Source organism: Epinephelus fuscoguttatus, linkage group LG7 (genome assembly GCF_011397635.1).
Source record: "Epinephelus fuscoguttatus linkage group LG7, E.fuscoguttatus.final_Chr_v1".
In the NCBI taxonomy this organism is placed as follows: domain Eukaryota; kingdom Metazoa; phylum Chordata; class Actinopteri; order Perciformes; family Serranidae; genus Epinephelus; species Epinephelus fuscoguttatus.
The window spans coordinates 30,467,545-30,484,058 of NC_064758.1; the positions used below are offsets into that span (position 1 = coordinate 30,467,545).

General features: G+C 45.4%; 1 protein-coding gene across 7 annotated transcripts in view; it reads right to left on the minus strand.

The window, feature by feature from the left end:
* LOC125892211 (serine/threonine-protein kinase WNK2) overlaps nucleotides 1-16,514 on the minus strand; it is a 54,999-nt gene that overhangs the window by 19,751 nt on the left and 18,734 nt on the right. For 4 of the 7 annotated variants that reach the window (XM_049582041.1, XM_049582040.1, XM_049582042.1 and 1 more), the window contains exons 3-14: nucleotides 13,902-14,074; nucleotides 12,910-13,130; nucleotides 12,657-12,814; nucleotides 10,475-10,563; nucleotides 8,362-8,581; nucleotides 4,970-5,246; nucleotides 4,766-4,881; nucleotides 3,501-4,415; nucleotides 1,760-2,863; nucleotides 1,594-1,632; nucleotides 856-1,050; nucleotides 204-617 (exon numbers count right to left, since the gene is read on the minus strand). In XM_049582041.1, coding sequence (XP_049437998.1) covers nucleotides 204-617; nucleotides 856-1,050; nucleotides 1,594-1,632; nucleotides 1,760-2,863; nucleotides 3,501-4,415; nucleotides 4,766-4,881; nucleotides 4,970-5,246; nucleotides 8,362-8,581; nucleotides 10,475-10,563; nucleotides 12,657-12,814; nucleotides 12,910-13,130; nucleotides 13,902-14,074 — 3,921 coding nt within the window. The remainder of the gene's footprint in view (nucleotides 1-203; nucleotides 618-855; nucleotides 1,051-1,593; nucleotides 1,633-1,759; nucleotides 2,864-3,500; nucleotides 4,416-4,765; nucleotides 4,882-4,969; nucleotides 5,247-8,361; nucleotides 8,582-10,474; nucleotides 10,564-12,656; nucleotides 12,815-12,909; nucleotides 13,131-13,901; nucleotides 14,075-16,514) is intronic. The other 3 variants (XM_049582045.1, XM_049582044.1, XM_049582046.1) reach the window with 2 other exon arrangements.

The following is a 16,514-nucleotide window of genomic DNA, read 5'->3' on the forward strand; positions in this document are numbered from 1 at the left end:
ACACATATATACATAAAATCTAATATATAAACATTTATTATCACTCTGCCACAGAACAACACAGCAACCTTCAATAAACAAAGCTTTTTTTGGGGATGCAAACAAAGATGCAAAAACACTCTGACAGAGATTATCACGAACAAAGGTTCCAGCTCACACCCTCTTGGTAAACATCTGCACTCCATTGCAGCCATCATAATTACCTGTATCAGAGGCTGAGTGCTGCCATTTGTGGGAGGGTGTGTGCTCTGGCACGGGGCAGTGTGTGTGTGTATGGGGTGGGTGGCTGGTGCTGATATAAATGCAGGTTGTGAATGAGAAACTTCAGATCTAACGCTGGGCTGGTGCTGTGGGGACGTGGGTCCCGCTTTACCCAGCACGGGAGAGGGGGAGGGTATGTGGGACACCGGGACGGGTGAAACTAACGTGTTTTCAATATGCAGAGGAGAAACAGGGGAGACAGAGGGGGTCACGGGGAGAGTCTGACCAGGAGAAAGGAAGATGTGATTAAGAGAAGAGGGGGCTGAAGGGTGAGGGGCAGTGCAGGAGTGAGGGTAGGAGGATTCACAGTCAGTCACAGCTGTCATCACCTGGATTGTGGGATACTGTGAAGGAAACTGAAGGGAAGAGGAAAAAAGGAAGAAACAGAGGAAAATCAAATAATCTAGAGAGCAAAGTACAAACACAGGAGGATGATGATGCATCAAAACAACCTGCATCAAGTCTATTTTGTTATTGGACTGTATTATCCGAGGTAGAAAAAACTGCTGAGACACACAATAACTCAGCATCAAGGGAAATGAAAAGGTATTATCCAGGTAAGATGTTTGAGAGAGCTGTGAGAACAGATAATACCTGGGATGAATGTGTTGGTGGTAGGGAGTTTGAAATCTGCAGAGGCTGGAGTTGTTGGTGGACAGCAGCCTGAGCCAATGACTGTTGAGGAGGCAGTGCCTGGGCTGGCACACTTGAAGCTGACTGGCTGAGATTCTGCCCGTGGCCTTGTCCGTCTTGTCCGAGCTGTGAAATGCTAGGACCAGCAGGAATATTCTACAGAGGAACAAAAAGAGGAGGGAGAGAAAAAGATGGAGGGAGTTCAATAATGGCAGAGATTTCAGTCTCATCTCTCAGTTTGGACATCTGCATTTCCTGCTATTGACCCAGATCAGAATAGCTCCCATTTTCCATCCTGTCCCTAAGCCTGGAATTATTCTGAATCTGCTGCACATACACTGTGCTGTGTGCCACTGAGCAGACACAGAACAAGCCTGGGAGGACTGGCGGATGCAGCAGCTAAAACCCACTGTTATTGTTTTCATTACTGTTTTCATCAACTCTCTGCTGGCTGTTGTCCGAGGAAACTCCTGTTTATTGGGCTGTTCTTTCTTTTTTCATTCACCTACTGTCCACCAACACAGCTGCTTCCAATTCCGCTGCATCAAATCAAAACCAGGCACCATTATATGAGTAGTTACAGAAGTAATAACAGCATTGCCATAAATAATGATGTTTACTTGTTTAAGTGCATAATTTTCTGTCCCTCCCACAGTGAGTCCCACAGTGACAAATTGTGTTGAGACAAAGGCATTCTACCTGGTTCAGGAAAGCAGCGATGCAAAGATAGGGTTGAAACTGATGAAAAATGAAAACAGGGCGAGGTCAGAGGAGGGAAAACAAACATAAAATTCAAAACTGGGGCACTATGTATGCCACCCGTCTACAATATGCTGTATAGTGATTATTAACCCTGTACACTCACCTGTTGTCCTCCGTAGGTCTGTGGAGCAGCAGTAGACTGTGCAGACAGGTACTGGCTCTGAGTTGGAGCAGTCTGTTGCTGAAGTGCGTTGAGGGCAGGATGTGCATAGCTCTGAGAGGCAGCATCAGGTAGACCTGCAGCAGGGTAGCTCTGCTGTGCGGCTGCAACCTGCACAACTGGGGGTGCTGTCGGATGAGGTTGAGAGGCCGGGGCCTGAACCTGTTGGACTGTAGACTGGGACACATCCTGGCTCTGTTGTGGAATGGCTGTCTGGCTGTGCTTCTGTAAAGGTGGGGTGTGTACTTGCTGCTGACCAGTAGGCTGAAGACTTTGAGGAAGGTGGGTGGGCTGTTGTGCCGTTTGTTGGTGTATGGTATGCAAAGTTTCTTGGCTAGGCTGAAGTTGAGGCTGCATAAAAGCCTGCCCAGCATGTTGCGTTAGATGTATATTGGATTGAGTATTCAGTTGGTGCTCTTGCTGAATGGGTATCTGCTGGCTATAAAGTGCTGGTGTGGAGGAGCTCTGACCAGGCTGCTGACTTGGCAGTTTGACTGCGGCTTGGACGTGTTGCAGTGCACTGGGAGCTTGCGCAGGATGACACAGGGCCGTGGCTGCCATGGTTGGGGCTACAGATGCAAGAGGGTAGCTTTGTGCTGGCTGCTGAGCTGGCAGGCTGGCTGCTGCTGCAGCAGTCTGTTGCTGGACTGGAGTAGGATATCCTGGTGCAGAGTGAGCCTGTTGTTGAGCTTGGGCCACAAAGCTCTGACAAGACTGTTGGACTTTCACAGGAAAAGTCAAAGAGCTTGCTGCTGGTGCTTGGTAGCTCTGTGCAACATGTTGTGGTACAGCTGATGCTGAAATATTTGCTGCAGTTGGGGTCTGTTGCACACTTGGAGGTGTGTAGCTACCAGCACTGACTGTATGCTGGATGTTGACTGAGCATAAACTAGCTGGAGCTGGTGTTGCAGCACCGTGTTGGCCAGCATATGGAGTAGCAGGGTAACTGTGTCCAGGCTGGTGGTACTGCAGCGGTGTGTGCACTGCTGTGCTGGAGGAAGGCAGGCCCTGTACAGATGGTAGATTCTGGTGACCTGCTGAACTGGCCTGAGGACACAAAGGAGAGAAATTCACATAAGATCCTCTTGGGAGTGAATTTTACCGGTCAAGGATATAATCCCACAAAAGCTAATAAGTGTGTCAATTACATTACCGGATGCAAGTATAATGAGAGGATGGCAGACAAAAATAAGTCAATGAAACATCTGTTTCAACAATGAGCAAGCGGTGACAGGTGTGTGCTAAAATAAGGACACGAGAGAGAAGTGGCAGGGGAGACCGAGAGGAGGGAGATCAGACAGCTGCCCCATCTCCTACAATCAGCGTCCATCTATCCAAGGCAAGCTAAGGTGCAGACAGCTGTAGCATTGGGCCAGTAAAGCAGAAAGGAAAAATGTTAAAATTCAGGTCAGTTCTGGAAGGGATTGGTTAGGGTTAATCAGCAGAGAGACGTAGTCTGTTAGAGATTGTGCCATTTTTCTTCGATTGGATCAAGCTTATGATTTTTAAGAAGACGGTCAGCTCTGTAGGTCTATGCAGACAGCAACACTCAGACAGTAGACAGGAGATAAAACCAGCTCCATGCATAATAATGCTGAACCTCCTGCAGGCTGGGAGAAATCAGTTAAGCAGGTGCTGGCCCCATATTGGAAACCAAAGCGACTTGTCTGCTAGTGTGACCTACCACTCCCACAGCTCTGGTAACTTGCTGCTCTCTGGCACACAATCTGTCCTCGCAGTCCTGGAGGGGCTCTTGGTCCCCAACCAAACTTCCACTCAGGAGATGACTCTTCAGGCTGCCATCTCCATCGCTGCAGGCAGGCCCGTGGGCAGCGGAGGAGTGCAGCAGGGAGGCTTGGGTGGGCGTGGTGTGACAAGGGGGTGCTTTGCGGCTGATTATATTAAACAGGGACTGCTGCAGCAGCGAGAAATCGGAACAATCACTCAAACCTTTCTGCCGTCCATAACCAGAGGTGGTCATTGTTCCGCCAGGGGACAGGTTTTGTCTAAAGTCACATGGACAGTGGTATGTTGGCATGGCAACGGAAGAACGGCGGCAACACCCTTCCCGTGACCTTAGATTTAACAAAGAGAGGCAGGCCTGGCACACGTGGCCCCTATGCATTGCAAAATGTGGGTTATGATGGGAGGTCAGACTCAAAAGGCTACTAAGGTCAGAGTGTCTGCGTCCACTTGGCACAGGCAGCGTTAAGTTTTCACTGCTGGCCTCTGGTGACGGTCTGATGACTGTGTCACTGAAGCGGCGGTACTCAGAGGGCGAGACGGGGATGACCTGCAGTACTGGCAGAGCACTCTGGGAGGGGAATTCATCCGTAGTCTCTGGGTGAGGCTCAGGGGGGTCGAGTTCCAACAGGTTCTCTGGTACTGTGGGGGTGGGACTGATTGATCTCTGCGACTGTATGAGAGCATGGAGTTGAGCGATGTGGTTTGCCCTGCGAGTGTCAATAACAGGGGCACTTCCTCTCCGGGTTGCAGCTCCCAAACGAGTCCTGAGGTCTGGGCTCAGTGTTGCCCCCTGTACTTCAACCTTTTCACAGGAGTGAGGTCGATCTGTCAGAAATGGGCCACTGCTCTGGTACTGATCAAAGAGCAACCCAAAAGCAAAACACATTACTCAAAATGAACAGATCATAAACAAAAAAAATTATAAAATGAGAAGAGGCGGAACAAACTTGCTTGCAATGACGCATGAGAGTATGAGAAATACATATGCATGTAATGTACATGACTGTGTTAATGGAAACTAATCGGCACATGTCCAGAAATGTTTATGCATGTTGGCTGTGCAGATGAACATTGTTTGAAGTGTGTGGACACAGCGCCTGCGCTCAGTTCCACGTGAGCGATGACTGCTTTCAAAGAGTGCGTGTATTTTAATAAATCCGAATGTACATGGTCCACCTGGGTGTGTGTGCTCCTGATACAGACCTGCTGTGTTGCCATAGTAATAGGCTCCAGCAGGGACTGGTAGAGGACACTCTGCTGGCTGCTGTGGGAGTCTGAGTACACAGTGGAGCCCATACCACTATCAAGTGTGCTGTCTGCTGCAGAGACACACAGATCACACACTCAGAGAAAAAGTCAAAGATTAAGCGCATGTGTTTCTGGGTGGAGGAGTACAGACTCTCTTACATGTAACTGAGGTGGCACTGGCTGGTAGGTTACGCAGCTTGCCGTGCTGGTCTGCCTCTATCTCTTCTGGTTCCTGTGAGGGCTGTCCTACATGTGCAACCCCAGCGGAGACGCCCTGAGATGGTGTCATCTGGACCCTGTTCCCCCCTTCACCTTGTTCCACTGGAACTGCAGCAGACACTGTTCTCTCTCTCCTCCACTTGATCAGTGCCACGCGGTCCCTGATCGACTTTCCCACAGTCTTAGCATCGCTCTCGTGGAAGAAGCCAGACTCCACCTGACAAAGAAAAAGGAAGAGCATGACTTCCAGGATATTTTTAGCATGCAGCATGTGAGAGAAGAGAGAGCACATTTTGTGAGGGAGAGAGAAGGAGCAAGAAAAGGAAGGAATAGAAAATCTAATTCAAGGGGATCAGAGTGGTGGGGAATTATTCCCTTTGTCAGCAGATCGGTTTATTGTTCACAACAGAACTGTCTGGACTGTTACATCAGCAAATAACGATCAAGAGACAATGTATAGATGAGAGTTATAAATAGATATTTGCTACACATACAAAAAAGAAAACACTGGACAAGATAATAGTTCATGCAAAAAAAACTAGTCAGTCCCTCCAGGATTTCAAAGGCTTTTGCGGGATTGTTGTAGCCTAAAATGCCCAATTTCACAGCAGCTTTAAAAAAAAAAAAATGGTGTATGCTGCAATGTTTTCAGCCTTTTGTCAATAAAATTGAGGGAGCAAGTGAAAACTGCAAAAAGAGTTGAATTTTTATTTTGGATAATTTAATGAAAGTCAAAGGCAACTTGTTCTTGTGAGAACAGAACACACTGTTCTGAATTTGTTATTTACTCTCCACTAACATTACAACGAATCATGCATATTTGATCTAACCCAGCTTGATTATAAAGGCACATGCAATAGATGTGGATACTGAAGCCTCTGTCATGGTAATTTGTCTGGTCTGTTTTCTACACATTATAGCCAGTGTAAGAAGAGTGTTTGTCAACCGATGACTTTCAGCTTTCCAACACAACACTGCATGTGGTGCGAAACAGTTTATCCTTGCTTTTGAGCAAACTTCAAGGAACTTCTTTGCACAGTCTTCAGCAGTGGTTTTTGTTGGTAAGTGTGAGATGTTTGTGTCCTTGTCTGTATCTTCATGACCAGTAACAATGAAATGAGTTTGGTGCTATGATTGGTGAAACTCCCAAAAAAACTACAACAACTGTCCCTTCACTAGGTCCCGCTCCCAGACGTAGACTGGCCAATCATAATGTAGCACCAGGCCGGCTCAGACCAGGGTCCGACAGCAACACAGCTGTGCGCCATTGTTTCAGATTTCCTTCATTTTCAGGCTGGTTTTGTGGATTTGGAGCTAAATGTTGTGCCTGGAGCACATCGTGTATTAATGATACTCGTTACCTCGAGAGGTTGGAAAAAGATATACGTTTCTTCCCTGTTCCAAAACCAAAATCAAACCCTGAAAAGTGTAGAGTTAGCTAGCTAGCTACTGAAGATATAGCCTACTGAATGTATACACATGTTGCTTTTGCTTTTTAATGATTATAACAGTAAAACAAAGACCAACCCTGCTGTACAGGAACCAGTGAAGGGAAGCAGGGAAACTTTGCTGATATTCAACCAGCTGTGTGTCATCGCATTGTGCACAGATGAACGTTGTTTGACTTCCCTCAGAGATCCCTGCCCGTCCGGCGGTGGAGGTCCAGGTGCTGGCAGCGGCACGGGGGTAAAGCCAAACACTGTTCATCTGCACACACTGCGATGCCACACAGCTGGCTCAATATCAGCAAAGTTTCCCTTTATATTCATTGTCTTCTGTGGCGATCAGCAGTGATGTGGTGGTTCACTTTTACACTGTGATCTGTAGCCTATAGGTCGGCTTTAGCTTCTAATGAGTCAGTTGTGCGTATTTAAACAAATGATTTGGATGAAGCATGCTCACTCATCTGTGCAACATAAAGTACAATATGTATGGTATAAAAATGTTAATGACACCACATAATAGTAAACAAAGACTAATTAGGCATCATTAGCACAAAAGCCAGAATGAATGATTCAAAAAAAGGAGAGATCCTAGCCCATGAATGGAGACAAATCATGTTGCCCAACTGGAGAAAAACGACTCATAAGAGTGGATGAGGAGCGACTTGACATGGGAGCTTCCTGGCCATACAATCTCATTGTGCTGTTGGCCCACATGTTTGCTCTCATGCCCAAGGCGATTGGCCTTAAATGTTTTTCTCCCAGCTTTATAGCCTGGTCAAGGCCAAAAGAGCACAGATAAACAGTTGGGGAGGAAGAGAAAACAAGAAAGGGGGAAGGTGTGTGGAGTGAGAGAATGCAATAACAAAAAGGAAGACACTGGGTAACACAAAAGGGACAAAAAGAGGAGGGATGGGAAAGCAAATTCTTACTCTCAGTCTCACCATAATTATCAGTTGGCTGAGTATAAAGCAAAACGTTCCTCTTTTTTAAAAAATCTGAGGGAGTGATTAATATACAGCTGGCACACCTCACTGCCAACATTTTCCACTTTCACTATGTACAAGCACATACTGTAGACTTTCTTGTGAAATATCTAATGACATATTAAAGATGCTGCTCAGTCCTGATGCAATAGATGAGACCAACACAATCTGTTTCAATGCAGGTTTGTTTGGAACCATTTTGAAAAGTCCTGCCAAAAAGCCAATCCTGAAAAAACATGATCCTCCTTTTAAGTGTCTCACTGAAGACTTGGTGTCTTTAGTATTTCTGATAACGTGCACCAGTTAAATCTTTTCCCACCAAAACTGAAAAAGGCTGTTAAAGACCAAAGCCTGACAATGACTGTTTATATTCTCCGTCTGAAGTCGAGCTGTGTTAACTCAGTCTCTCTTAATCCCACACCCCAATAAATAATTTCATGGTTCTGCAGAATGTTAGATGAGTGATACAAAGGCTCGGGGTTGGTATAATCATGGCTTCCACACTGGAAGAAATCTTCAGTTTTGCTGGGCCAGGTTTTTATTGCAGGGCCTGTGGGTGCCTTATCTGATGGTGCTCCCAGGAGAAATCCATGTAAACAGAAGGAAAAAAACAAAACCGCGATCACTGTATTCCTGGAAGAGCAGGGTAAGTTATCACCGACAATCTGCATCTGAGTGCATTCCCAAGTGATGAGATCGCAGTACTGCCAACAGCCGGAACATGCTAAGCCAGAAGGACATGCAAAGACTGCATGACTGGGATAGGTTCAAACGAACATATTACTGAAACTGATATTAAGCAAAGGACTTTAAAAGGTCAAACCAGTTCTAGATGACGGTCAACTAAAGGTTGTTCTTCTTAAAGGTTGTAGGTTTTTCTGACTACCTTCAGTTATTCACTCACCATCTCCTGTGCCACGACCTCAGGGACCTCCTTTTCCAGGTCAAATGTGAACTCGATGGCTCCACTCTCCTTGTACTTCCCTTTTAACTTCTTGTGGTCCTCCACCCACAGTTTCAGGGCGATGGAGTCCTTTTTCCCATCGTCCTCCTCAGCTAGCTCCACCCTTACGCCTGTGTCCTCAGCAAAGAAAGCATGGTTCAACAGGTCCTTGATGGTGTACCTGGGAGAAGAAACACCAAAGCTCAAGACTTTTTTTTCTCCAACCACAATAAGCGTGTATACACAGGTTTTTTAAACAGGGGAAAACACGCTATAAGCAGTAGTGATGGGCAAAGCAGTTCTTTAGATGTTACCGAATCACTAGAATCAGTTCATTAAAAAGATTTGTTCAAAAGATTCATTCGTTCAGTGCTTGGCTGGAGGAGCCCTGACTGTGTACTGTGTAGTCCGACTCACTGAACTGATACACGGCTGAGCTGCTGCTGCGTCTGCCCTGCACTGGTGAGTCTCATTACTGGCCAGCCTAACATTTTAAGTTTGTTTATCTAGAAACTAAGTCTGTTAAAACAGTGGGGAGGTGTGTGATTGTGTTCATGTGGCTTGACTCCTGGCTACATTAGCCGTTAGCTTGGAGAAAACGGTCCATATGAAAGTGTATCGCTGAGAAGAAATTATTTGAATCACTCAGGGGATCGGGGTTACGTCGTTCACCGAGTGATTCATTCACTGAGTGATTCATTCACCGAGTGATTCGTCACAGGGTAGGCAGTTTCTCCCTGCATCCTGGCTGCCTCACGACCCGCGAGTGATTCATCGTTCGCACAGACTGAATCGGCAGTTCCACTCCCATCCTGCATGTTCGCTGCTGAACTCAACTGAACTGAGAAATGAACGAATCAGTTCCAGAAGTGATTCAGTTCAGTATGTTCACTCAATAGATTTGTTCTTTTGAAGGATTCGTTTGCGAACAACACAACACTAAAAAGTAGGCAACAGATTCCTTTCCCATTACCAGTAGACAAGTTCTTTCTTTCCCTCAGGTGCGTCAGGTTTGACTAACAAACAAAAACAGGGTTAGTAACTGTAGAAAGCAGCATGGAGGCATGCTATCTATTCAGTCTCTTTTTTAAATTTGGTGCTGACTAATTTAAAAAGTCTCAGTCATCTCAATAAGGAATTTGTGACTGAGATGATAAAGAGCTGTAAAAGTTACTGATGGCAATGTCACAAAAGGCAAAAAAATAGTTTATCCACACAGGCCATGTTTCCATCAGTGCCTGTCGGAGCTGGAGAAAAGTAATCCCCATGACTACTGTAGATTTATTTGTTCCAGGAGTGAACGCCAATGGTGTCCTCTCCCACTAAAGACAAAAGTCAAATGTTAGTAGGTGTTAGTTGTTTTTTTTTGTCCAGCTGACTAAATTTTAAAGCATTGCTTGGACAAAGACGGCCTATATTTAGTGGCGGCCCGTCATTTCATTGCTCCAGAAAAGTGGCTGAAATGAACCTGTTCACCTGGGTGTCATAATTCCATCACTGCCGATCAAAGCAGATTGGAGCTGGAGCTGATAAATACCCGTGATGATTGCAGAGTAGTATGTCCCAGGAGTGACCGCCGGTTGTAACCTTCCCCATTAAATACAAAAGCCAGATGTTAGTGGGTTTTTTGCCCAGTGGGAAAAGGGCATGATGCACAGTGTTTGCAGATAGTGTTGGCATCCATATGGCCTGCTGTAGTACAAGATTTCTGGTGTGTTGTTAGTGTAAGGACATCTTGGCACAGTAATAGCATCATACATGGACATGGATAACCTTTGGTGCAGAGAGAGAGCCACTCACTGAAGTCACTCACTGAACCCAATCATGCCTCAATAAGAAAAAAGCCACTGGAAGCTAATTAAGGGTTATTTCCCCCTCTGTACACAAACTCATTATGTAACAGAAATTGAAAGACACCCTGCAGATATGGTGGGAGACTGCAGTGCTGCTGAGAGCCCAACTGTCAACGCCACAGCAATGAAGCGGGGGAGGTGAGACAAGGCATGAAAGATGAGAGGGCACCTTGTGGGCCCTGTTGGCCGGACACTGGACAATGATGGGCACAGTCACTCACCGCTCCTCTTTCTTTTGGCAGATACACTCCCCAATAATCTCCTTGATTTCAGGATCCATGACCTTGTTGTAGCTGGCTGGCTTCACTCCCTGAGGAAAAGGAAATATAAACAAAATACTGAGGACACGCCACAAAAGGATACTGCGTGATGAAGAAAAATGACGAAGGAAAACAAAGGAAAGAGAACACGGGGATGTTTTCGTGATACTCCATCCCCGATTGGCATCTTTTAAGGACCAGAAAATCACGCCCTGTAGGCTTGTCAACATTGACAGAGCACGGCAGCTGTAGTCTCTTTCAATCCATGTCAGCTGCAATGGATTCCAAAAAATATAAAGGCATCCACAAAAACCACTTCTGCAGCTAGCCAACTTCTCTTTATCTGAGAACTGACTATGCTCAACAAATTACAGCAATGCACACCTTCCATCTCAATTCTCAGACAGGACTTTGGTGAGTTTGTTGGTGGGTGCATGCACTGAGTTGCACACATTAGAGCACCAGTTTCCTGCTCTTCCATTTGTCAGGAGAGGCAACGGTCATGATGGTGGCTTCCCGTTGTTGTTGTTGTGTTTTTTTAAAGATGATTTTTTTTTTTTAGCTATGTTTGCTGTATCGATAGGCAGAAGGAGACAGGAAAGGCAGGGGATAGGGCTTAGCTGTAATTGTACAGGCTCTACCCAGTGAGCTACTGGGCGCCCCTTCCTGATGTTGTTTTGTTTGTGGCCTACAATTAGAACACAGCTGGCCTCAAATACTATGGTATTTTGACTGTTCAGGACATCCTGAGCGTACGGATAGACAGAGACAGCAGGCGTGGTTTGAAAAGACATTTTCATACTCTTTTCCACTTTGAGTGTTTCATAGCCAATAGATTTTCCTTTAGCACTCAGCTTTCCTATCTATTAAGGGCATTTTTGCCTTTAATAGATAGGAAAGCTGAGTGTGAAAGGGGGAGAGAGGGAATCAAATGCAGCAAAGGGCCACAGGCTGGAGTCGAACCCGGGCCGCTGCGGCAACAGCCTTGTATATGGGGTGCCTGGTATATCCACTAGGCCACCGACGCCCATAGCAAATAGATTTTTACTGGTTTTAAAATAGTGAGATTTTTGATAACAATACCTTTTTCTAGCTCAGCACTTTGACCTCACTTTCTGCATCTAAGTTATAAAATATATACAACCTCCGGATTAACATCCCCACCAATTATGCAGCTGCATGCTGCGTGTGCTCAGGGAGTAGTATAAAGCTATCAGGGTTTCTCTTTGATCAATCTCCTATTAATATCCCGCAGTGGTCCCTGCAGAGCACTCTAATATGCATACAGTAACAATGCAGTGAACAGTATCTAGAGACAGCTGCACTGATGCTGCCTGACCATCAATATGGGCACGGAGGCCTTCTCTTCTTTAACAGCAGGTGAAAGAGCCATCTCTCAGATTCCCACACTACCAAGTCTCAAGTGTGGAAAATCAATACTCTTCATCAAATCAGAAAGACTATCATGACTTCTAAAAACAGTTTGCAGTATGGCTTGCTTGCACAGACACACTCGTTGGAAGGGAATGGAATACAGCCTTTAGGCTTTATCTAAAAAACAAAGGAGATTTGGCCTCCTCCTGTGACTCCATATGGCTCATTAGATTCTTCACCCAAGAAACAGAGCAGAGTAGATCGTGTACTCTAAAAAAAAAAAAAATGCTGCATTTCTGCAATTAAAAGCTCTCTGGACTTATAATGTGGTGAAGCAGCTAAGAACATCCCTGGCATCACTGCGCTCTGTCTAGCAGGTTCATCAAGCATAACCCTGAGTTATCACAAAATGCATGCCACAAGCTCTGTCTCTTTTAGAAGACTATGGCATTAACAAGCTTTTTTGCTGACAATTCTAGAAACAAAATTACATATTTGCACTGTATGTATGCGAGGAGAATGAGGAGAATATTTGTGACCATTTTGTTACTGTATACAGTATGCGTTAGTGCAGGCCTTGTTTTGTCTGCACAATAATAGCACAATTTATAATCACTATATTCTCTCAGCTGTTTTTACAGGGTTATTGTAGTTTGTTTATCTTTTGGGCTACTAAACTTATCTTTGTGAAATTTGTGGTAAGTCAAATATTTTCTTAAATGTCTAGTTTCTGAAACAAACTGGAAAAACTTGCAGTATCTGAACTTACGCTTGTGACTTTGCGGTATATCTGAGCAGCATTCTGACACTCGGAGTAGGGGTATTCTGAGGTGGCCATCTCTAGCATACACATGCCAAAGGCGTAGACGTCCACAGCCTCATCATAGTGCTCCTCATACATCTCTGGAGCCATGAACTCTGGGGTGCCTGAAGAGAGAAGAGAGCCCAATAGATGAGTCACTTTCTTCTTTACTGTCTGTAAGCACTATTAATCTGCCAAGTTACATTTCAAAGTCTCCTACCTATGACGCTCTTGGCAAAGGAAGCCGCCTTGAGCGTTGCCAGTCCTAAATCCCCTATTTTGACTGAGCCTGTAGGTCCAGTGATAAAAATGTTATCACATTTGAGGTCCCTGTGGATGATGGGAGGGGTCCTGGTGTGGAGAAAGTGAAGGCCTTTCAGGATCTGTCTGCACCAGCTCCGCAACACCTTTGGCTTCATTACTTTGAAACGCTTTAGGTATCTGTAGGAAGGAGAGGGAAAAACAAATGTGAGTTAAAAATGTATTCTGTTTCAGAAAAACATACACCCTTATTACACAGAGATCCTGTGATAGGGCTGCAGTAAAGATGCTTCATTAAGCCAGCTTTGCTTTTTTACACAGAACAAAACAACGCAGGCATAATGCTACCCCAGGGTGTGATTTTAGATAGCATGCCAGTGTCTGGAATCAAAAGGCGTGTGATAGGCATGGCATGTAACACAACGGAAAAGCCCCTAGTGTAACATAACATATACATCGGGCAGTGCTCTCTTAACAGTAACAATGGCATAACAATCATGTAGCATCCCAGTTATATGGGGGTTGATCTGGTCTCCTGCTCAGAGAGTAAGGAGCTCCCAAACCTCCTTGTCTCACCAATTTGCAGTTGCTGCTGTTCTTCTTTGAGTTAGCTGCTAACTGCTACGTGCTTGGAATGTCACACCTGTCCTGTCCTGCCAACTCTCCCTTTTACACAGACATTGATCCAGTGCTGTTACTGCCTCCACTGTCAGCTTACAGGACGGACAATTCTGTTCCTCCATTCTGCAATTGTATGCTTTATACAAAATGGCGAGGCTAGGATAATGGCTTGACATTTCCACCTTCAACAGGTATTGTTAAAGGGGCTATCAACATTCTATCATTTCGACACACTTGGCTGTGAAAAGGTTAACCTGTCCCCAAATCGGTTTGACGTTTGCTTTCCACTTAATGAGGATTAGTACAGTGTCTGCCTTCAACAGTACTCACGTTTTTAGCGTTCCTGATGTCATGAGCTCCGTTACTAAAACAATGCACTTCTTTCCTTTAAGGGGCGACTCCCAAAAGTCGTAGAACCGGACAATGTTGGGATGTTGAAGACCCTTCAGCATCTCTGCCTCCTCCTTAAAGCGCTGACGTTCCACCTTTGACAGCTTGCGATCCTAGAGGAGACAGACAGACAGATGCAGCAGAAAGAAACAATAACTATGAAGCACTAATGATAAGATACTTATTACAATGTATTTGCTTCAGAGGAATGACCAGATGGAAGAGGCCGTCACCTTGGAGGCACATTTCAAATTCATGCATCCAGTATGTTTGAGCAAGTTGGAAGGACGGAGTGAGTGAGAGGGAGGTTAGTGTCAGTCTGAGCCGTGTACACATACATCTCTAATTGGGCCATATGTATATAAAGGCTGCTAACAGTCGGCAGTTTGTGTGTTCAGGAAAAATCCACATCAGTAGTATTCTTAGGCAGTGAAAAGATCTGCCTAAATATGAAGCATGTGTATGATATTTAAAGTAGTTTTTAAGTTCGATACCAGTCAGATGTGACCTCTCACTTGTTAGCTCTAATTTATCCAGACACAGAGGTTATGGAAAAAGCCATTAAAATGGTAACTGTAGGGGGGAGAATAGACCCACACATTAACATGGTCACACCCACTAGACACTGCAGCTAAAGGTTACATGTCATCGATCCCTTCCATCTTTCTCCATCTCCTTCACTTGCTTGCTCACTCTCTCATCCACTACCTTTTGCGCCTTTACCCCCTCCCCCATATCTGCAATCTGTCTCTGCACCCCTAACACTAACCACTCCCTTCTCCATAACCAAACATCCCCCACACACACAGAAACACATCTCCGCTGCCTCTCAATCCCTTCCCTCTCCAGCTCTTTGTTAGGCTGACCCCACTCCGAGGGCACCTTACTTTGGGTAGTGCCAAGGGGTTCTACTGCGATTTCTCTTTTTTTAAACCGCCACAGCAACGACTTACGTAACAAACATGCACGCACACTCAGCACTGAGCATGGACTGGAAGCACGACCCCACCCCTCGCAGAAGCAGGCGACACGGACGGTGGAATGCGATGAACACAACCTAGCGAGATCTAATCTATTTAATTATTCAACCACAGTGAACTCCCTGTGAGATGACGCTGCAGAACAAATAAGAAATCTACCTGGATAACCTAAAAAAATAACAATGAAGCAAGATGGGCTGTGATGCAATGTGTTGAGGTGTGAAGTGATATGATGATAAAGCATGGTGCATGAGTGTGTGTTAATGTGGCATATTAGGTTTTGTGTGCAAGTGTGTGGGGGGTAGGGATTTTCACTGCACTCTTCTAAAGTCCCATGAATAATTCAGTTCTGCAGAGAACCTTTTCTACTGAGGCAAGCTGAGCAATGGAGGGCTGGGCCCGCCCAAGTTGGGCAGGGTTATCCCCGAGTGCTCTTTGCTGCACAAGAGCAGCACGTGGATTGAAGTTTACCTGAACCACAGGTCTGAAAGGAGGAAAGAGACAGATAGCTTCAAGCTAATTTTAACGCTTGAGCACTGCAGCTTCCCTCCCTTTAGGCGACATCTCCTATCTTCCCCACATATTACTGTTTTGTCTTTTTCTCTCCCTCCTCCTCTTCTCATCTTCTCTGCACTCATCTTCCAGGATTCCTGATGCTATTCCTAAATAACCCTCCAACCACAGAGTGTTCCCCATGTCCCAATCACACTCCCCACACACACACCACCATTTGCTCTCCCACTTCTGTTTTCCCTCACAGCAGACATTGGGGCTTCTGCATAATTCAGAGGCCACATGTAGGCTCAGAGGTGTTGTGCACAGCATGGTGAGATACAGACAGATACATATGCACCCTGAGACACTAGAAGAATGTCATTCCCAAGACACACATTTCAGACAAAGGATATCACAGACGCATCAGTACATAAGATTTGTTAATGCTTCATAGTTACAGTGAGAGATGTGAGCTTTTAACAAGTGTAACTCTTCATTACATCTGAAATCTACATGGCGCTGCAAAGTGATCGTTCTAGTGTTTGTATGCATGTTTTCAGGATCTTATCAGGTCTGTAATGTACACATGGCTAAAGAAAAGACTCAGCTGGCCACAGCAGAGTGTGGAGCCGCCCAGGCGAAGTTAAACACACACAAACACAAACACACACACATACACAGAAAACCATACCAGGCAGCAGGGACAGGAAAATAGATTGTGACATTAGCAGGAAGCAATCTATAAAGCTGTGCTCAACTCTGCTGCCACCCACTACATCTGTGTGCTGGACTATATTAGTTCCCCAGCTCTGCTAGCTCACACAGCTACACAGATAGATCAGACCAGGTAACAGATTAAAACATCAGTCCTGGGAACTTTGCTGCCTAATATACCATGTAATTGCAAAACTATGTGTTCAAATTGAGTTCCTGGCGTAATGTCACATGTTGTCTTTAATGCATGCTGTCCATTTAAGAAGAAAGCACCCTTATTGTGGAGGGATGGCTATCAGCTTAGCTGCTTCGCATGGGGTTATAAGTTGATACAATGCAGCTGTAAGGCTTAGAGTTCCCAGTT